Source organism: Delphinus delphis, chromosome 19 (assembly GCF_949987515.2).
Source record: "Delphinus delphis chromosome 19, mDelDel1.2, whole genome shotgun sequence".
Classification (NCBI taxonomy): domain Eukaryota; kingdom Metazoa; phylum Chordata; class Mammalia; order Artiodactyla; family Delphinidae; genus Delphinus; species Delphinus delphis.
This window is the reverse complement of record NC_082701.1, coordinates 24,454,485-24,475,276: the sequence shown is the minus strand read 5'-3', so window position 1 is coordinate 24,475,276 and position 20,792 is coordinate 24,454,485. Positions and strand designations below refer to the sequence as shown.

At 55.5% G+C, this 20,792-nt stretch overlaps 1 protein-coding gene across 1 annotated transcript; it reads left to right on the top strand.

The window, feature by feature from the left end:
• The first annotated feature begins 8,363 nt into the window (after nucleotides 1-8,363).
• DLX3 (distal-less homeobox 3) lies at nucleotides 8,364-13,452 on the top strand. Its single transcript, XM_059996512.1, has 3 exons — nucleotides 8,364-8,817; nucleotides 9,858-10,048; nucleotides 11,623-13,452. Exons 1-3 carry the CDS (start codon nucleotides 8,493-8,495, stop codon nucleotides 11,968-11,970), a joined length of 864 nt encoding a protein of 287 aa, XP_059852495.1. The 5' UTR covers nucleotides 8,364-8,492; the 3' UTR covers nucleotides 11,971-13,452.
• The last annotated feature ends 7,340 nt before the right edge of the window (nucleotides 13,453-20,792 follow it).

The following is a 20,792-nucleotide window of genomic DNA, read 5'->3' as shown; positions in this document are numbered from 1 at the left end:
TCCCTCAACAAGCAACAACAGCAAACTCGGGAGGAGAAAAGAATCTGATTTCCAGAGTTACCACATTATAATATTCAAAATGTCTACTGTTCAACAACTACAAAAAAATTACACAGCATACAAAGAAACAGAAAATATGGCCCATTCACAGGAAAAGAAATTGACAGAAACCATCCCTAAGGAAGCAGACATTGGACTTACTAGATAAAGACTTTAAATCAACTGTTTTAAAAATACACCCAAAGAGCTAAAGAAAAGCATGGATAAAGAACTAAAGAAAACCAAGAGAATGGTGTACGAACAAATAGAGAATATCAATAAAGAGATAGAAATTATAAAATGGAACCAAAATTCAAACAAAAAAACAAAATGCAAACGAAATTCTATATTGTTATGCACCTAGAGAATATCATACTAAGTGAAGTAAGTCAGACAGAGAAAGACAAATATTATATGATATCACTTATATGTGGAATCTAAAAAATAGTGCAAATGAATCCATTTACAAAACAGAAACAGACTCACAGACATAGAAAACAAACTTATGGTTACCAAAGGGGAAAGGGAGGGGGAAGGGATAAATTAGGAGTATGGAATTAGCAGATACAAACTGCTATACAAAAAGTAGGTAAGCAACTAGGATTTACTGTATAGCACAGGGAACTATATTCGATATCTTGTAATAACCTATAGTGGAAAATAATCTGGAAAAATATATATATCTGAATCACTTTGCTCTACACCTGAAACTAACATGATATTTTAAATCAACACTACTTAATTAAAGAAAAAACTCTATGTTGTTGTTTTTCCTTTCCACACTTGAAAAAAGATTTCACCCCACTCTGATTTTGCTCGCACGGTTTCTGAGAAGTGTGGTGTAACTCTTATATTTGTACCCTCCCTCCCCAGCTTCATTCAAGATTTTCTCCCCACTGCCCCCTCCCCCACAGTTTGAATAGACTCCAATCTCTGGCTCTCTGACCACAAGAGCGTCCCCTCTGTGATCTCCTTGCTGCCTCCCTCTGACCTCGTGGGGACCCCAGCCTGGACTCTCCTCCACTTTCCACCAATCACTCTACCCTCCACTTCTTTCCTTGCCCAACTTAAGAGTCCCCTGGAAACCACTTGAGCAACCCTCGCTAAGGTCCACTCCTCCCTTGCCTGCTAAGCAACCTCTACCTGGTCAACTCAATAATCTGCCCACAGCTGCTGCTGAGCCCAGCTGGAGAGCAGCCCACCACCTGGGACCCCCACCATGCTTCCTGGGGTCACTGCAACCCCATGACCTCTCACAAGCAAGAGGGCTCTAGGGGCCCTGGGTATTCTTCCATTTCCCCTGGCCAGTCCTCTCCCCGGTCCCCATGGCAGCAGCTACAGTTGGGACCTCCTTTCTCCACTGTCCTTAAACCTCTGGGACCAGCCACCATCTCCCCTCTCCTCAGCTACTAACTTCACACCTACTTTGCATACACACCTATACAGGAACCCCCAAATGTCTTGAACAGCTCTGTTTCCTCTGAAATGTTTCAAGCATCCAGAAAAGTACAGAGAACGGAGTAGCTACCACAGAGGTGAAAAGTCAGATTGCCTGGGCTCAAACTGTGAATCCAGCATTTACTTAGCTTCTCTGTGCCTCAGTTTCCCCCTCTGTCAACTCTGTGCCTCAGTTTCCCCCTCACAGGGCGGTAGGCGGAGTGAACGAACTCATATGCGTAGAATGTTCAGTGAAAGCTAGCTCTTATCGGGTCATCTTTCCTCTTGACTCAATTGAAGAGAGAACTTGCTGTAAGGCTAACCCCTTGGGTGGGCTTCCAGATCCTTTCCCAAGTCCCCTCTGCTGGCTGCTGTAATTGACTTCTAAACAGACTTCCTCCCATTTAAAGCACACAGACACCCCTCCCCATGTGCCAAATGCCCTCCAGCAACCACCCTCTCCATTCCTCTTCCTTTCAGAGTCAAACTTCACTTGTTCTCTGCACACCCTCCCTCCCACTTACCCTTCAGCCGGCCATAAACTTCCCTTCCCCTGAACCCACTCTTCCTTGAAATCACCAAATGCCTCCTTGAGATGTCATCCCGTGGGCACATCTCAGTCCCCATCTGGCCATTCACAGCAGGATTTGACTTTGCTGACCACTCCATCCTCCTTGAAACACTCTCCCAGCCCCCCACAAACTCAGGGCCACCTCCCTCTGCATTGCCTCACACTCTCTGGTCACTCTCTCACAGGTGCTGCCCTGAGACCCTCGACCCTCTGTTCTCTCTCCACCCCCCCCCCCCCGTCCTGGACCATCAGACCCATGCCATCGAACTTCACTTACCACAAGTTGTCCCAAGCCCCCAATTTACATCTCCAATCCCAGCTTCTTTACTGATTGTTCAGATCCATGTAGCCAACTGCCTGCTGGACAGCTCCTCCTAGATGTCTGAGAAACACTCAGACTCAGCATGATCAAAATGGAGCTGATGGGGCTTCCCTGGTGGCGCAGTGGTTAAGAATCCGCCTGCCAATGCAGAGGACACGGGTTCAAGCCCTGGTCCGGGAAGATCCCACATGCTGCGGAGCAACTAAGCCCGTGCACCACACTACTGAACCTGCGCTCTAGAGCCCGTGAGCCACAACTACCGAAGCCCGCGCACCTAGAGCCCGTGCTCCGCAACAAGAGAAGCCACAGCAATGAGAAGCCCGTGCACCACAACAAAGAGTAGCCCCGGCTCACCGCAACTAGAGAAAGCCCGTGCACAGCAACGAAGACCCAATGCAGCCATAAATAAATAAATAAATTTATTAAAAAAAAAAAAATGGAGCTGATGGGGCTTCCCTGGTGGCGCAGTGGTTGAGAGTCCGCCTGCCGATGCAGGGGACGCGGGTTCGTGCCCCGGTCCGGGAGGATCCCACGTGCCGCGGAGCAGCTGGGCCCGTGAGCCATGGCCGCTGAGCCTGCGCCTCCGGAGCCTGTGCTCCACAACGGGATAGGCCACAACAGTGAGAGGCCCGCGTACCGCAAAAAAAAAAAAAAAAAATGGAGCTGATGGCACAAGCACTTTGGGGAACTACTCGGCAGAATCTTCTAAAGGAGAATGCACGCCCACGCCGCGGCTCACAATCCCACTCCTCGTGTCCAACAGTGTATACATATGTGCACCAAAGCACATGTACAAGAACGCTCACAGGAGCACTGCTCATGAGGACGCCAAACTGGAAACTATTCAAATGCCCATCAACAGTAGAGCAGGTAAACAATGTTGGCACGTTCCTATGCTAGAATACCCGCCCACAGTACTGAAAATGAATGATTTATCCAACAATATGGATAAATCTCACAAACATTATGTTGAGCAAAAGAAGCCAGACAGGAAGGAGTACACACTGTACACTTCCAATTATATGCTTAAGCTGAGCTGTGGTGCTGGGCGTTAAGACCCTGGGGAGCAGTAGCTGAAGGGAACAAGAGGGGGCATCTGAGTGCCCTGCAGGTGATGATTCCCAGCCTGGTCCTCGCCCTGGGTGCTAGTTACACAGCAGTGCTTGGTGCAAATCACTGATTGTGGTATGTGCACTTTTCTGCATAAATTTTATACTCCAATGAGAAGTTGAAAAAAACAGGACACATCCTCTTCCCCATCAAGCACCCCCTCTCCCTGGTGTTCTTTCTCTCAGAGAATGGTCCCAACTTTCCACACAGTTGCCCAAGTCAGAAGTTGAATGTTATTCCCTGCTGTTCCCCGCTCCTTGTCATATACAGCCAAGCACTATCACTCTACCTTCTAACCATGTCTCAAATTCACCCACTTCTCTTCACCTCTGCTGCCTCTTCCTTAACCCAGACCCAGCTCCCCCCTCTCCCCTGCTTCTGCAGCAGCCTCCCAGCCTCCAATTTTGTCCTTCTGAGTCAACCCCACACAGCTGCCAGAGGGACTCTTCTGGAATGAAAATCCGATCTCCCCTGGTTAAAAATTTTCAGTGATTTCCTAAAGCCTCCAGATGAAGCCCACCCTCCTGCTCTGGAGTCCCAGGGGCTCTGTGTTCTGGGGCTCTGACTCCACTCCAGCCCCAGCGCTATGCCCCAGGAAGTCTCACTAGCCTTTGCACAGGCTTTTCCCTTGGCCGGAACCCTCTCCACCCCCTCATCCCTGCTCTTCCTGGCCGAGGCCCACACTTCAAGCCTCAGCTCAGATATCCTCCCACCTCCACAAAGGGTTTGGGCCCCCTTGGGCTGTCACAGCAGCATGTGCTGCCCCCATCCCAACACATACCACACTCACTGTAGTGAAACTGGCTGCATGTGTATCCACTTCCCCCACTAAACCTTGGGCTCCGTGGAGGAGGCCATTGTGTGTGCCTTGTTCACTACTCCATCCCCAGAACCTAGTATGGTAGAAGCTCAGGAAGGATTCGTTGGATGGATGAAGGACCCCAGAAAGAAGAAAAACATCCCGGCTGCAAAGTGCTGAAGGCCTGGGGTGGATCTCCAAGGGGGTTGGTGAAAAGGTAGGGGGAATTTCCCCCTTAAGAGACAAGAGCTCTAGAATTAAACATCTTAGAACATCAGAGCTTGAAGGGACCTCAGAGGCCATCTAATAATCCACTTTTTTTTTTTTTGCGGTACTTAGGCCTCTCACTGTTGTGGCCTCTCCCGCCGCGGAGCACAGGTTCCGGACGCGCAGGCTCAGCGGCCATGGCTCACGGGCCCAGCCGCTCCGCGGCACGCGGGATCCTCCCGGACCGGGGCACGAACCCGCGCCGCCTGCATCGGCAGGCGGACTCTCAACGACTGCGCCACCAGGGAAGCCCCTAATACTCCACTTTTTGATTCATTCATGAGAAACCTAAAGGAAGGAGCCACTGGCTGGACAAGAACGGGCGGGAGGAGGGAGAGGCGGCAGCTGCAGAGTAAGGCAAGGTGATGATGAAAGTGAACACTTAGTGTTGACAGGGCTCCTACGATAAGTAAAGATAACATTCCTTCTGGGGATGTTGGTGGGGTCCCACAGGTGGCCCGCTTCCCAGGTCTCCCCAGTAGAGCTGGACTCACCTCCTCACAGTGACCACTAGATGGCGCCAGCTCACCAGGCAATGAAGAGAGCAAGGGCTGGCCGGCTCACCCTCTGCTTCCGTCCTCCTTCCTAAGTTCCTCCCCTCAGACCTGGCACTCTGTGAGACCAGCTGTTGTGGCCGTGCCCAGGTGGCATAATACTTAGGCTTCAGGGAACAGCCTGCTTCAACAAGGTACCTGTTTTCATGCCAGAGAGAGGGTGGGCAATGGACTCTGACCTGGGCATTGGCCAGCACTGCCCCTTCTCCCTCCCACCAGCCTCCCAGAGGCACCTGACTGACTGCCCCTCCATCACCCCTCCACCAGGGGCAGGACTCTGGCCAGGCTGACACCTGCTCATCTTGTTGGCTCGGGCGAGGTGCAGTGGGTGGCACTGGTCCCACTGTATCCTCTGGCAACCTCGTCACCCTGAGCTGGCAGGTGCCAGCCCAGTGGCTGGTGGCTTCAGTCCTGCTGGTCTGACAGGCCCCTTTGGGGCCATATGGCCCCATCTGGGAAGCTGCTTCTGCGCTAGAGTGGGACAGCTTGACGCCGGTGCCTGCTCCATGCCGCCCCTTTTCCTAACCCCACAAGCATACCCAGCCAAGATGATTCAGCCCCTCTCCAGTATTAGGGGGTCTCAGTTATTCATTCAACAAACATCTACTGAGCACTGAGGTTGTGTGTGCCAGGACCTGCCCTATGTAACTGGAAGGTAGTAGTGAACTGGACAGATGCAGTCCCTGGTGTCTTGGAGCACAGAAGGCAATGGGGCACCAGATACTAACCTCACATTACCAATTGTTTAATTGCTCGCTTAAGTCCCTAATGCTGCAGTTTTAATCCACTTCTAGAACTCTTGGACTTTCAGAGCAGAATGCAGCATAGAAATTATCCAAACATAACCCACCATCACCACCACCCTTTCATGATTCCAGGATTCCGGACTCCCAGCCCAGTGCTCTTTCACTTTACTCAGGAGCGGCAGTGAGGAGGGAAGGGAGTGAGGCCTTTGTGAGAACCGCGTGAGGAAGATCGACTCTCTGCTTTCTCTGAATTACCTGGCCCTTCTCTGTCTCAGTTGATGGATGGATGAATGAATGAGCCCCCGCGAAGGGGCTTATCCGACGCTTTGGAGAGCTGGGAGGTCCAAAGCAGGCCCTGCCCGCCTCCCCCGCTCTCATCCTGGGAGGGGGAGCCGGCCTGCCCAGTGCCCTTCCTGCCCCCAGCGCCGCGGGCTCTCTAGGCGCCCTCTTGGCAACAGAACAGAGGGCATCCAGAGCGGGTGGTAACTCGTCCCGCCACGGGCTCGGAGCGGCGGGCGATAGGCGCTGGGGGGACGCGGAGATAGACAGATAGCTCTCCCCTAGCCCGCCCCCCGCCCCCACCTTTCCCACGCCTCCCCGGAGCCACCTGGACCTGGCGGGCACTCCTGCCCCTCGGCCCGCGGACTGTGGCCCTCTGTCTCAGCCAACGGCAGCTATCAAAGCCCTTAGAACCCTGGCAGCCCGCCCTGGCGGTCTGACTTTGGCAAGGGGCACAGAGCCCCCTGCACGCTTCTCTACCGGACAGAGTCTATGAAGGAGACCCTTCCTCGGGGCTGGGCGAGACTTGGGGAGGCCGCAGAGGCCAGGACTGACCAGAAGGTGGAGCGCTGGCACTGCGTGTCCCTGGGACGCGTCAGCCGTCCAGGCAGGGAAAGGGGACAGGAGAAGAATTGACGGGGAGCCCTGCGTGAACGTTATATGCAGCAAGGAAATGATATTTGGAGGAGCTCCCCCTCCCCCCACCAAGAAAGGCGAAGAAACAGAATTGAGAGTGGAATGGATAAATGCGCTGAAGCGTTGGGAACCATTTGGATGCCCTAGAGGCCTGGCCTTGGGGGCGAGACAGAACTGGGAGGTGGGGGTCCCCGGGGAGCAGAGCCTCTTCTTCAGAGCTTTCTTGTGGGGAGGGGGTTCAGTGGAGCATCATGGTTCCCAACTGCCGGAGATCGGGAAGGTGCTGAGTTCTATGTACATAGGTTTACAACTACACTTTCACACACAGACACCCCATCCCATGGTCCTCCACTCACACTGCTTACAGCCCCCCCATATACACTGGTACACTTTCTCACACTCACACTCCTGCACTCACGTACATTCTCTGCATGTAAATGAACTCTGTACCTACTGCGGAACACTTGAAATCCTCCCGTCACACACCTCAAGTACACGCATCCCCTACCCCTGACCTCTAAAAAGGCCCACACTCCCCCGGCGCTGTCCCCGATACACAGAATCTGCCCCCAAACTTACCGAAGCACACAGATATCCAGCCTGTGTCCCGCCCATCCTCATGGGGACCCCAGGTTCCCTGTTCCCTCCAGCAAGCCTAGGCCATCTCTGAAAGTTTTGGAGATAACGTTAACATCGCCACACACAGGCTGTGCACCTCCACCCTCTCTATAAGCCCCTCACCCACACACCTGCCTACCAGGCCCTCTCCAATAGGACCCTCCCTGGACCCAGTGATGACTTTCATAGGCCCAGGGCACTTTTGCCTGATGGGCCCCTTCCTCCATTAAGAATATATATATTTTGAATTACACTTTATGACTGCATTGCTGTAAAGACAATAAATATATGAATATACACTCAACCATTTTCTTCAACCTAAAATGTTCTCCTTTCTTCTGATTTTAAAAGAAATTAGAACATTATCAGGAGCCCTGGGGGCTTCTACTTTGGGCGTGTTTATCTGCCTGTCATTTCCCCCCACACACACCTTGGACCACCTCCCTCCACAAACACCCAATAGGCAAATTCCCCTCCTTCTCTGTCGCACCTGAGCCCACCTTCCACCCGCAGCCAGAGAGACAGACAGACTGAAGGATCCTGGGGACTCTACAGATAGACACCCTCCTCCCACTCTTTCCTTCAGAGACACTGGGGGTTTATCTGGGCTGAGGGAGGGACCCACAGGAGGAGGAACAGAGGGGTCTGTGTGAGTGTGTGTGTGTGTGTGTGTGTGTGTGTGTGTGTGTGTGTGTGTTGGGTAACAACAAAGAATGAGAGAGAGAGAGAGAGAGAGAGAGAGAGAGAGAGAGAGAGAGAGAGAGGAACGAAAGAGCTCAAGAGCATGTTTTGCCTGGAAGGCAAGACTTGCAGCCAATCAGAGCGCTGGGGCCTCCCTCTGCGACTCCACTATTGAGTCTATAACCGGCTGGCCGGGCGGAGCTGGTAGCATTTGACTGTGGCTTGGGACGCTACGAGAGGCGCGCCGCGACCGCCGGAAGCCCGGCGATGGTCTAAGCGCCCCTCGGCCGACCCTCCCCAGAGACGCTGCCGGGCCCTCCCCTTGCCCTCCGGACACGCACCCCCGCCTCGTCTCCTCCGCCTCCCCCGCGCTCCTGCCGGTTCCGGCGCTCCGGCCGAGGCCAGCCCGGGGGGTGGCGCGGCGCCCGCCAGGATGAGTGGCTCCTTCGATCGCAAGCTCAGCAGCATCCTCACCGATATCTCCAGCTCGCTCAGCTGCCATGCGGGTTCCAAGGACTCGCCCACCCTGCCGGAGTCTTCCGTCACTGACCTGGGCTACTACAGCGCTCCCCAGCACGACTACTACTCGGGCCAGCCCTATGGCCAGACCGTGAACCCCTACACCTACCACCACCAGTTCAACCTCAACGGGCTTGCAGGCACGGGCGCGTATTCGCCCAAGTCCGAGTATACCTACGGAACCTCCTACCGGCAATACGGAGCGTACCGGGAACAGCCACTGCCCGCGCAGGACCCAGGTGAGGACCACAGGGTCGCGGGAGAGTGGGGGACACGGGGAGGTTCCCGAGCGAGCGAGAGAAAGGCGAGGAATTGGAGCGGAAATCTAGGGAGGCGCCCCGGGTAAGCAATGTACCTGTCCGAAGTTAGAGAAGGTGGGCTAGATGACCCCCAGAGGGGACAGACGACCTTCCAGTCCCGAGACTGCGCGCCTTCGGGGCGTGGTGCGTGTGCGGCGCCGTGGTCCTGGGTGAGGATCCGGGTGAGCGAGGCGAGGACGCAGGGGCTGTGGATGTCAGAGAACCTCCTGCTCCAGGTGCTCTCCGGGCACTTCAGCAGGCGGTCCTCCATCGGGCTGTAGAGGGCTGGCGGGTAGGCAGCGGGCGCTGGAAGCTCTGCGACCCCGCTTTGGATCTGGGCTGGGGGGGGAGGGAGAAAGGTGAGGGGGACACGGAGAGAGACCCCTCAGAATTACCGGAACAGGGAAGGAAGCAGCAGTGGATAGTGGAGAAACTGAAAAAGAGCAAAGTGGAGTCAGCGTAAAAGTGGAGAGACAAAGTGAGAGAAAGGACACAAGAAAGGAACAGAGGAAAGGGCGAAGGAAGGAAAGAAGAAGGGCGTCTGATGTGTCTGCAACTTTTCTGAAAATCTAAAACTATTCTAAAATAAAAAGTTTAAAGAACAATAAAGGAAGGGAGGACGGAAGGGAAGGAGGGAGAGAAGCGACCGACAGCGTGGTGCGGGTGACAGGGCGGCGGGCAGACGGTGGCGGGAGCTGCGGAGAGCGAGGCGGCGGCCGTGCGCGTCCGGTGGTAGCTTGGCGCCGGGACCGCGCTCTGGGGGCGCGGAGCTGGGAGCGGGGAAGCGCCGCGTCGCGGGCGGCCGCCGGCCCGGCACTGTAGCCGCAGCTCCCACCCGGGGCGCCGGCGGCGGAGCGAGCAGCCGGGAAGTCCCGGGGTGAGTAGGTGGGCCGGAGGGTGGGGTGTCCCGCGGGGCCCATGAGGGCCCCGGGGTCGCAGGCCGAGGCTGAGCCGCCCACTGACCCGTGCGTTGCCCTCAGTGTCCGTGAAGGAGGAACCGGAAGCCGAGGTGCGCATGGTGAACGGGAAGCCCAAGAAGGTCCGAAAGCCGCGCACGATCTACTCCAGCTACCAGCTGGCCGCCCTGCAGCGCCGCTTCCAGAAGGCCCAGTACCTGGCGCTGCCCGAGCGCGCCGAGCTGGCCGCGCAGCTGGGCCTCACGCAGACGCAGGTCAGTGGTGGACGGTCGAGGGCCGCGAGGACTCGGTGGGGCCCCGCGGGACCCCGGGACTCCCCAGGCGCTGCTGAGCCTAGATGGCCATCTCTTAAGTTCCCCGCAGGGCCTTGAAACCCTTGCCTGTGGGTGGAGGGGCCCCCAGATCTCAGCCTCTGTTAGAAGTTTGTGCATTAGCACGTGTGCAGGCGTGCATATTGTGAACCTGTGCGACTGAGTCTCTCACGAGGAGAGATGTCCTCCCTGTACCCTAGAATTGACAGCGCCCACAGGCCCCCAACAGTGTGGGTCACTCACAGGGTTGGTTACTGATAGGAGTCTCCACCGTGTCTCCCCCCAGGCTGGGCATGTGTGTGTAAGCGGTGTACATATACGTGTATTCGCGTATATATTTGCACACAGGCGAATGGATCTGTGTACATGTGGGAAAGCACACTTAAGGAGTGAGACCCGAAACGGGTCACTGTGCTTATAGATGGCAAGGCAGATGTACTTGACTGGGCACGGGGGTGAGTGCATGTACAGAAACGTGTGCTTCTATCAAAAGACTGCATTCCTGCTCGGCACCCAGTGCTCCACCCCTCTGTGTGTGCCCGGAGCCAGGAACAGAGGTTCCCCACAAAGGCGGACAGGAACTCGGAGGTGGGACTCCCCCACCCCCAGTCTGTCCCTAAAGCCCCCAGCAGCCTGTCACTGCTCAGGGGAGGAGTGGCGGACGCCTGGCTCCCTACAGGTGTTGACAGACGGGCCTGGGTTGCGGCTGCGTGGGGCCTGGTCCACCGGGAATCTGGGTCACCCAGTGAGGAGCTGATTCATTGTTTGTACCAGTCATGGGGTGGAGAGCAGCAGGGGGAGGGGGAGAAACCCCAAGGGAAATCTGGGGAATCATGGCTCGCCTGCTCCCGAGTCCCCAGGTCACCCCCATTAGCCAGCCCTGGAGGGCTCCTGAGTGTGTGAACGTGGGTGCTCACCTCTGCAGGGTGTTTATCTGGCTGTATCCGAGCGTGTGTGTATCTTTATAGCCTGGTGTCTCGTGTGTGAAGCTGTGAGTGCGTACGTTGCCGCGCGTGGAGATGCTTATGTGGGTGTGCGTTTGTCTCTGTGTATCTGTGCACCTCTGCTTCTGGGTTTCCAATGTGAACAAAATACCACAAACCGCCCATCTCCCCCCTGGGCTGCCTTTTCTTCAGTGCTTTACTACGTCAGTAGGATGGCTGGCTGTTCTGAGTTCTTCATTTGTCTTAACTTATTTGAGCATCATAATAACCCTAGGACGTAGGTAATAGTGCTGTCATCATCCCCATTTTGTAGATGAGGAAAGCAAGAACCAGAGAGGTTAAGTAACTTCCCCAAGGTCACACGCTTTGGACCTAGGCAGTCAGTAGTTCCTGGCTGAAGTTCTGTCCCCGACAGAAAAAAGATGCTGGCCTGGGGGTTCGGGTGCCTGGGTTTTGCCTGGATCTCGTGTGACGGTGGGTGCTGGCCTTGCCCTCTCTAGGCTGGGTTCCCCGATGGGTTTTCACTCAGCGTTCTGCGAGGCTAACTAGCTCCCCCTTTCTTCTCTGGGGCAGGTGAAAATCTGGTTCCAGAACCGCCGCTCCAAATTCAAGAAGCTGTACAAGAACGGGGAGGCGCCCCTGGAGCACAGCCCCAATAACAGTGATTCCATGGCCTGCAACTCACCACCGTCACCCGCCCTCTGGGACACCTCTTCCCACTCGACTCCAGCCCCCGCCCGCAGCCAGCTGCCCCCGCCGCTCCCGTACAGTGCTTCCCCCAGCTACCTGGACGACCCCACCAACTCCTGGTACCATGCACAGAACCTGAGTGGACCCCACTTACAGCAGCCGCCGCCTCAACCAGCCGCCCTGCACCATGCCTCCCCCGGGCCCCCGCCCAACCCTGGGGCTGTGTACTGAGCACCCACCTGGCCTGAACCTCTCACGAAGGAACCCCAGGACCAAGCAGAAGGCGCCTCCGTCCTAGCCGACACTCAGGAATCATCGAGGAGCACCGGGGAAAGGACACCCCTTCTCCCCCTTCCCTTGCCCCTTCCTCCAGGGACCCAAGAGCTTCCAGATGAAATTTGCATGGACCAAGGATGCCCCCTGAATTTCCCTTCCCCTGCCTAGACACTGGGGTGCCCCTCCAGATGTTTGGGAACTTCACTGCAGCTGGGACAGCTGTTTCCCTTCTGCTCCAAGAGGCTGGATTGGCTTTAAATGGCTCATCACCTTCCAGATTCTAAAACTTAGTACCGAGTCCCTAGACTGGATTCCTTGGGCACTGGGGGCACCGCGGAGCGTCTTCAGGTCAGGCCTGGGCTGGGGCACCAGGCACTGTGGATTCTGGGACCTGCCAGGCCTAAGTTCCTGCTATGGGGACCTGGGCTGCCCCTTAACTGAGCATTCCCTCTGCCAAAAAGACATTGAACCTTGAGACTGGGACTCAGGGTGGGGACCTCAACGAGCCCCGCCCTGAACTTTTAGCCCTCATTTAGGGTTTGAGGGTTAAACCAAAGAAAAGCCCCCAAGTAAGGGAAGCTTTTAATATTTGTGGCTTTAGAGAGAACTCAAGGAGCACCTCCCCTCCCCCGCTTTGGTCGGAGAGGAGGGGCGGGTCCCAGGCATCCTTCCCGAGGACCCAATTCTTCTTCCATGTACAGGACTTTGCACAACTTTGGTTTCAAAAGCTGTTGAAAAACAGGAAGACAAAGGGCATTGTTAACAGATAGGACCAATCTCCCCTGCGTGGGTGCCTCTGCTCGCCCGCACCCCACTATTCCTCTCCTCCAGTAAGTTGGCAGTTTTGGCGCCAAACCCCAAATCTCCAAGGCAAGGCAAACCCCAAAACACCCCCTTTCCGGTGGCCTTGGAAACGGATAATTCCCACCAAGACGGAGAATGTCGGGTGAGGTGCACGGGGCACATGGGAAGGGTTATAACTCGGTGCCTTTAGGGGTGAGGGGGTGGCTGTCTGAAGGGTCAGTGGCACTGCCCCTTCCTGGCCCAGACGCCCCCCAGAGCTAACTTTCCTCCACCCCTGATGTGGTCGAACATCGAAGAAAAGGAGATGTAGAAGACTGTAGCTATATATATATATATATATAGTATGTATTTTTTTTTAAAGCAACAGAGAGAAGCAGCCTCCTCCCTACTGTGGTTTCCTATTTATGCGGCCCTTTCCTCCTGGATGTACCTGCCTGTGTGTCGCGAGCTGAGAGAAACAGATGTGGGCTCCGGCTGGATTTGGGTTTGTGGGAGGCGCAGGCGAGAGGAGACACGTGGTGGATCTCGAAGAGTCCCACCCCAGGGGTAGAGGAACGAAGCCAAGTCCCACCCCCTCCCAGCCTTCTCATTTCTGCTTTCTTATTGGACCCATCTTTATATATAACATTAATAAAAAAGAAGAAAATAACCACTGAGCTCTTTGAACTGGAGGCGAGAGGCAGGCAGCTCTCGGCGGAGGGCCGGGAGTTGGGGAAGGCGTCTGGTGGGGAGAGCCCTCTGAGCCTCCAGGGTCTCCCGGGGGAGTCAGAGCCCTGGGGACCTAGTGCCGGGGCTCTGGGCTCGAGGACTGGGCTGAGCCTGGCGCCGGGTAGTAGGTGCTTCTGACCCCATGGCTGCCCCCACGGTCTGGGGAGTGGAGGCTCCCAGCCCTGGGCCCGCCTGACTCCACGCTGCTTGTGGCTTGGCGTCCCCTGCCAGCCAGCAGCCCTCCGCCACTGCCACCGGGTCATCTCAGGGCTGCTCTGTGATCTTGGGCTCACACGCAGACACGCTTGCACACGCGTGTAAACCGCCTGCCTCCATGCCCTGGCCCCTCACCCTCCTGTCTATCCCTTTCAGCTGGGGGTGAGGGTGAGGCCTCAGGCAGGGGGAACGCCACTGGTCCCACAGCTGGCAGGGACCCCAGGCCACTGGGATCCAGGCTGGACCATGGAAACAGACAAGGGGTCTCCACGTTGACCTTCCCTGGGAGTGCTCGGGCCCTGACTCAGAGCCCTCTTGCTGCTGCGGCTGCCGGCCTGGGCCAGCAGTGCCGCCACCCTCCTCTTCCAGCTGCCAGACTCTGGGGACGGAGAGCTGGAGGTGGCAGGAGGAACGGAGGGGTGTGTGCGTGAACAAACGTCTTGGCACAGATGGGAGACAGCGTGAATGCACGCACACGTTTGTGAAGCCACCTCTCTCGCTTATACACACACGTACCAAGAAATGCATCTCTCTACCATCGCACATACACAGACTCCCACCTCAGGCAAACGTGTTGCCCTCTGAGGCCAGTACACAGACCCAAACGCACACCTGAGACATGGTAGCATCACACAAATATACAAATCGTACATTCCAAGGGGTACACAGGTGCACACACACCTCGCTCAAGTCACCCGAGTATCCCGTGCACACACACAGGTATAGGCAGCCCCTGTACTGGAAAAAGTCTAGGATGGAGTCAGCAACACCACCCAGCAGCCCAGGTGACCCAGCTTCGCCTGGAACCTCTCTGTCAGAATCTCAGTTTCCTCATCTGTCAAATGGGAACAACAATCCCGACCCTTTTGGCCTCTGTGGCTACGGTGAGGCACAAGGCAGAATAAGGCTGAGAAGGCAGAAGACAGAAGGGCCTTGTGGAACAGCAGGGCTCCAGAACGTGGGGGCCCTCCAGCCCTCACCTCACCCTCTGCCTCTCAGAAAATACGCCTCGCCTCCCCTCCCACCACGCCCGAGGGTGGTGGAAGGGAGGAGGGCGGTGGAAGGGAGGAGGGCCTCCAGCCCACGGACGCCAGCCAGGCTGGCAAGGGTTAAGTGGCAGCTGCCAGGCGGGGCTGAGCTGAGCAGTTTGGGTTGAGGGCTGCGTGCAGGCAGGAGCAGCGAGGCGGCAGCCGGGCAGACTTACTGGAGACACTGCATTTTATTAGGACTGGGCTGCCAGCAAAGGGAGGGAGAGGGAAAAAAAAGGGCAGAAAGAGAGAGGAAGGAAGGAGGGAGGCTGGGCGGGCAGGCTGGCGGGCGGGCTACTGCGGGATGAAAGGATGTTGTAAGCTCCCTAATTCCTCCCTGCTCATCCCTGCTCTGTCAGGCTGGATTAACTGCCCGGGTGACCTCCCTCAGGGTCAGCCCCGCCCCTCACCTCCCCTTCCTCCTCTCCTCACCTCCAGGCCAGGCAGGTGGCCCTCTTCACAGCCCTGGTGGGTAGGAGAGCCACGAGGACAGGGACTTGGGTGGGGGACCTGGCAGAGTGCCTAGGTGGGGCAGCCGAGCCCATCTTCTGCCAGGTGCTTCTTGACTACACCCGTTGCCTCGTGACAACCTTCAGGGAAGAAGAGGGGGGCGAGGGAACCCTAGTCTGCCCTGAGGATCACTGTTCTCCAAACCTTAATAAGGGCTGGATTTGCTAAACTCCTACTCTACGCCAGGCACTTTGCATGTTATCCTCGCAACAGCCAGGGAGGGGGGTGGTATAGTGTTCAATTTTCAGATGGGGAAGCTGAGGCTCAGAGAGGTCCAATCTCTGTCAAGTTCACATACCTAATACATGGCAATGCTGGGATTTGAACCCTGGTCTGTCTGGAGAATGCGTGCTCTTCATGGGCTTTTCTGCAGCTCAGGTTACTAAGACGCCAGGGCAGAGTGTCAGAGAGCTGGGCAGCTGTGCCCACCCCAACCCTCCAGGCCTCCTCCCTGAGTTCTTCCCTGGGAGAAGTGGAGGCGGGAGGGGCTGGGCTTCTTCCCCAGGGCTGATGCTTGGAAAAGCTTAACGCTGTAGTCAGGAATGTGCACGCTGGAGTCAGCTGACCTGGAGTCAGTCCTGCCTCCACTGCTTTCCTGACTGTGTGATCTTGGGCAAGTCACTTAACCTTTCTAAGCCTCAGTTTTCTCATCTGTAACCTAAGAATAGTGCTACCTGCCTGGCAGGTAGTTGTCTCAAGGACTAAATGGATAATATGTGTAAAACGCTTCCCAAGGCACCCAGCGCATGGGGCGTACTGCTCGGGGTATCAAAGTTGCCGTTGACGATGGTGACAGTGGAGATGGAGTTTACTGCCCACCTAGCCTCCTGCCCCATCCCACCCTCAATGTGCCTGATTCAGACCCGGGCCTCTGGCTGCACTTACCACACTGGTCGATCCACCGATCTCTAGGTGCGCTCCAAAAAGGATTCAACCAACATTTATTGAGCACCTGCCCTGTTCCACGCACTGTTCTAGGAGCTGGTACCACGGATGACTGAAGCCTGGGGAAGGGAGGCGCAGACCTGGGCTACGAGCTCCATGGCCAGAAGCGGGGCCCACCCTGGACAGGCCCCCAGCTGGGCAAACCTGACGCAGTCAGAGGGACTGGATGGGTTGTCAGAGGAAAGGGCAGGGGCAGGTGGTGGTGGGTGGGAAGGAAACGTAGAAAGCCTTCACGGGGGAGGTGGGATTCGAATTATGCCTCGAAAGAAGGATGGCAGCATGACAGGCAGAGATGGGGGTCTGCGAACATACTCCCTGGAGACCCCGCCTGCAGAATAACTCCTCTCCTAGGACTCACGGGGTGCAGAGGAAGGTTTGTGGGGGAGCCTGAGAGCAGGAACCTCGAGGGCCCTCACGGGTTGGCTAGAGCTGATGCTGAAGGGAGGGGAGGCATGGACCCAGTGGGTCCTTAAAACCTTCCCCGGATGCAAGGCTCAGGGTCTGCCACTTCCCAGCCCCTCAGGCGTGCTGGGAGCCACCCTGACTCTGAGAGCCTGGAGAAAGGAAACTCCTGCCCCTCTACTGGAAGGAGACGGCCCCTGCCCTTCTCACTTGTGGAAGTGGACGAGAAGGATGGTCTCTACCCCTGTCCTTGAGGTCCCTCCCTTTAAGGGGTCCCAGGCACTAGTGGATCTTAGAGACCTCACCCCAAATCAGCCTCTGCACACCACCCGCCTGAGCAATACACCATCACTACCACTTACTCCCCGGGCCAGCAGAGCCCCCAACCTCCTCAGGGAAGGGATTCTGGGCAGCTGAGGCCAGCCGGACACTTGATGTGCGGCCTCCCAGCCTAGGGGAGGGCTTTGGTTCGCCAAGTCAGGCTGAGTAGCGTCAACCAAGCCCGGCGGGGATGGAAGAGGAGGGCAGGGGGATGACAGAGAGGGGGAGGGGAAGGGAGAGCCTTCAGCCAGCACCCTGGCCTCGGTTTTTCCAGCTTTAATTGCAGCGTTAATCACCTTAACAAGCTGTTTACCAACCACCCAGCAGCCTGAGGCTGGGAGGCTTAGAAGCCAAAAAGTGCTTGGAGATGAGTTTCCTTGGCCCCAGGGAAGGGGGGTGGGAGGACGATGTTTATGGGGGCCCTGGTGGGGCTTGGGCCAGAGGGAACAGGTTGGGGGGATGGCAGAGAAGGCTGGAGCCAGGGAGTCAGGAAGGCCAGCCTCCAGCTCTTTTCAGGGGCCCAGTCCCCAGCCCCAGAAGTCAGTTCCTCAGGGAAACCTTGGACCTCCAGCCCGGGTGGCCAGCCCCTGTCTTTCTCCTTTGTCGCTCAGCCGTGCTGGTCACTGCTAGCCGAGTGATCCTTTCCAGGCCCCCAGTCCTAGCTCTGTGGAGGCAGAGCCTGTGTCTCGCCTTTACTGTCTCGTCCCTCGCTTACAGCACTGGGCATGGACCACGTGGAGAATTTTTGTTCACGGAGGGTTGCTGGGCTGCAGAGCAAGGGGCCTGGGGAAGTCTTTTATACCAAGGTCCCTGGGGGCAGAGCTGGGCAGGGTTTGAACAGGGACATCAAGCATGAGGGCAGGGGCTTTGGTGTGTCCACCCCATGCGCGTAGCGCTGACTGGAGAGCAAGATACTCAGTGGACATCAACTGCCCAGATGAGTAAGTGAAAAGAGCTCTTGGGACCCCTCACACAATCCCTCCCACTCCCATCAGATGAGGGAGTGTGGGGCTGAGCGGGGAATGATAACTGCTGTTGGGGGTCAACCAAGACAAGGAGAGGAGCACCTGGCACCCCATCACCAATCTCTGCTTCTGAGCAACTGAAGGAACTAACAGTGACTGCACCCTCACGAGGCATCATCTCTTCGGGAAGTGGCCGCAGAGCGACTGTGTTACTTGCCCAAGGTCACACAGCAAAGGAGGGGCAGTGAAGTTAGGAGACCTCCTGGCAGAGGAGAGAGTGTGGGGAGGTGGGCTGTCTGAGAGAATGAGTGACTTAGGGACCCAGGGCAGCTGGGATAGACACCCTGGTAGGAGGCAAAGCTGGGGAGGGGACTGAGACGGGGCGGGGCCTCAAGGCCCCAATTCCTGGGTTGTCTCCTGGAGCAAATGGGGGCAGGACTGGCATTGTCTGCTGAGTAGGCAGGGACCAGAGACCCCGCACCTTGGAGGATTAGATGGGGCGGGGGAGGGGGTATCCCCCCACTCTGGGCAGTTCATCTTGCACCTGGTAAATGGCAGTGGCAGAAGCAGCAGCAGCAGCATGTCCTTCCCTGCGCACTGAGGGCGTCTGGCCACATCATGCAACGCGTGTGGCATTGTCCCATGCCCACCCCTGGGGCCAGTCAGGCCTGCCCTGAGCTCAGGAATCACCAATGGGGGAGGGGGGCATGACATGCCCTCAGCTAAGGGAGGGTCAGGGGGAAAGCTGAGGAAAGCAGGAGGCTGGCTGGTAAGGAAGGGGAGTCTCCCTAGTGCAGTCTCTGATCCTCCCAAGATCTGAGCCGTGAAGATGCTAACGGAGCACATTCCGTGCACCAAGCCCCAAGCCAGGTGCTCTTACAGGTACCGTCTCAACTGCCTGGCAAGGGCAGTGCCATTATTATCCCACTTCCCAGGTGAGTTAACTGCGGTTCAAGAGGTTCAGTGGTTTCCCCTACAGTCCTCCAGTCTAGCCTGAATCCCTGGCCTGCGGGCCTCTCACCGCCCCATGGCCTCTAAGACTGAAATGGAGAGGAAGCAGAGAGGGGGCCAGGCTCAGCTTTCCCTCCTGTTCCCAGATCTGCCCTGTGCCCTTGGAGACACCAGGGTGTCATAAAGTAGGACACACATGTGCAAACACCCAGGCACACGTATGAATACTTCTGAGCTCTAACCCTGACTTTGACGCTCATTCACTGTGTGTCCTCAGGTAAGTCATTTGCCCTCTCTGAGGCTCACTTTCCTCATCTATAAAATGGAGCTAATCATATGTATCTTTCAGGATTTCTGAGGAAATTAAATAACACATATAAAGGGCTTAACACAAAGCTTGGCCCAGTGATGGAGCTCAATAAACTATACTGTCGGTTCTAGATGAAACCAGCTTTTATGCAGTTAGGACACTCCTCAGTTGACCTTGCGAGTTCTAGGTGCCCTCAATGGGCCCAAAGTTGGCCCTTCCTCCTAAGGAGGGGGAGTCTCATATAGAATTCCTCCCTCTACTGCGAAAGTCCTTTCTCGATTCCAGCCTAAGTCTGCCACATGCTTCAGATGTAATGGAAGGACAGCCACCCAGGACAGACCCCTGTGCTGGGCCTTAGCACCAGCAGAAGGGAAGAGGGCAGGGTTTAACACAGGCGCACCTTGTTTTATCGCACTTCACAGATATTGCCGTCTTTTTTTTAACAAATTGAAGGTCGTGGCAACCCCGAGTTGAGCAAGTTTAGCAGCACTATTTTTCCAAAAACATTATTTTTAAATTAAGGTACGTTTTTTTTTTAGACATAATGCTATTGCACACTTAATCGACTACAGTATAGTGTGAACAACCATAGTGCAGTGTAAACCTAACTCTTCTATGCACAGGGAAACCAGAAAAGTTGTGTGACTCGCTTGATCGCAACATTCATTTTGATTGTGGTGGACTAGAACTGAACCCGCGATATCGCCGAGGTACGCCTGTATCTTTCAGTTACTAATCAGCTAAAGAGCTGCTTCTCCACATCTACATATTTGCAGCGGTTCGTTCATTTGTGTTTCCATTGTAACAGGAATATTTCCCCTCATTTATTGTAAGACTAGTGAACAGCATCCTATATCTATCTTGTATCCAGCCACTATACCGAAATTTCCTTACTTCTGGAAGATCTTTCCCCCCTAAGGCGTCTTGAGTTTTCTAGGTATACAGTCAAATATCATTAAAAAGAAATCTTTTGTTTTTTCTCTGCTTTTGCTTTTTCTCTGATTTTTTTGTCTAGCAGGAGGGCTTCTGGGGTTATAGCAGAGGTAATCGTTCATGAATGAAGAAGTCGGGAACTTCACTTCCCTCTGCATTAACTCTGGTACGGGATGATCTCACCTCTTCAGGCACCTTCTCACCTGGGCTGCTCAGAGGGCTGTCCTGGAAGCACAGTCAGAAGTCCTCACCCTTCAGTCAGTGTCCTGCACAACTTCCTCCCCTCTTCACAAAACAGCTTCTGTCCAGCCCACCCCTCTCGCTGTGGGGTGTTTGGGGAAGACAGTCAGACTAGGGTTCTGCTCACAGGTGGAGACCAACAGAGGAACAGGGATATCTGCACAAGACATCTCAGGGACAGAGAAGGTTTTTCTCGCTTGGCAGTCAGAGATAATACTAACAGCTAATCCGTGCTGAATCCTGACTGTGTTATAGCGCCTTTTGTTGTTTTAACTCATTTAGTTCTCACCACCCTAAGAAGCACATGCTATTAATTATTATCTTCATTTCCCACATGAGGAAGGTGAGGTACAGAGAGGTTAGGAAACGTCCCCAACTTAAATAATGTTATAAACCGATGTTACCTCAATTAGAACAAAGAAAAAGGGGAGGGGGAAGGAACTT

What these genes read in the sequence shown, in the direction of transcription:
- DLX3 (XM_059996512.1), top strand. Translation starts at nt 8,493, where the DNA reads ATGAGTGGCTCCTTCGATCGCAAGCTCAGCAGCATCCTCACCGATATC. An exon ending in ACTGCCCGCGCAGGACCCAG is followed by an intron (nt 8,818 to 9,857) that starts GTGAGGACCACA and finishes CGTTGCCCTCAG; the next exon opens with TGTCCGTGAAGGAGGAACCG. An exon ending in TGGGCCTCACGCAGACGCAG is followed by an intron (nt 10,049 to 11,622) that starts GTCAGTGGTGGA and finishes TCTCTGGGGCAG; the next exon opens with GTGAAAATCTGGTTCCAGAA.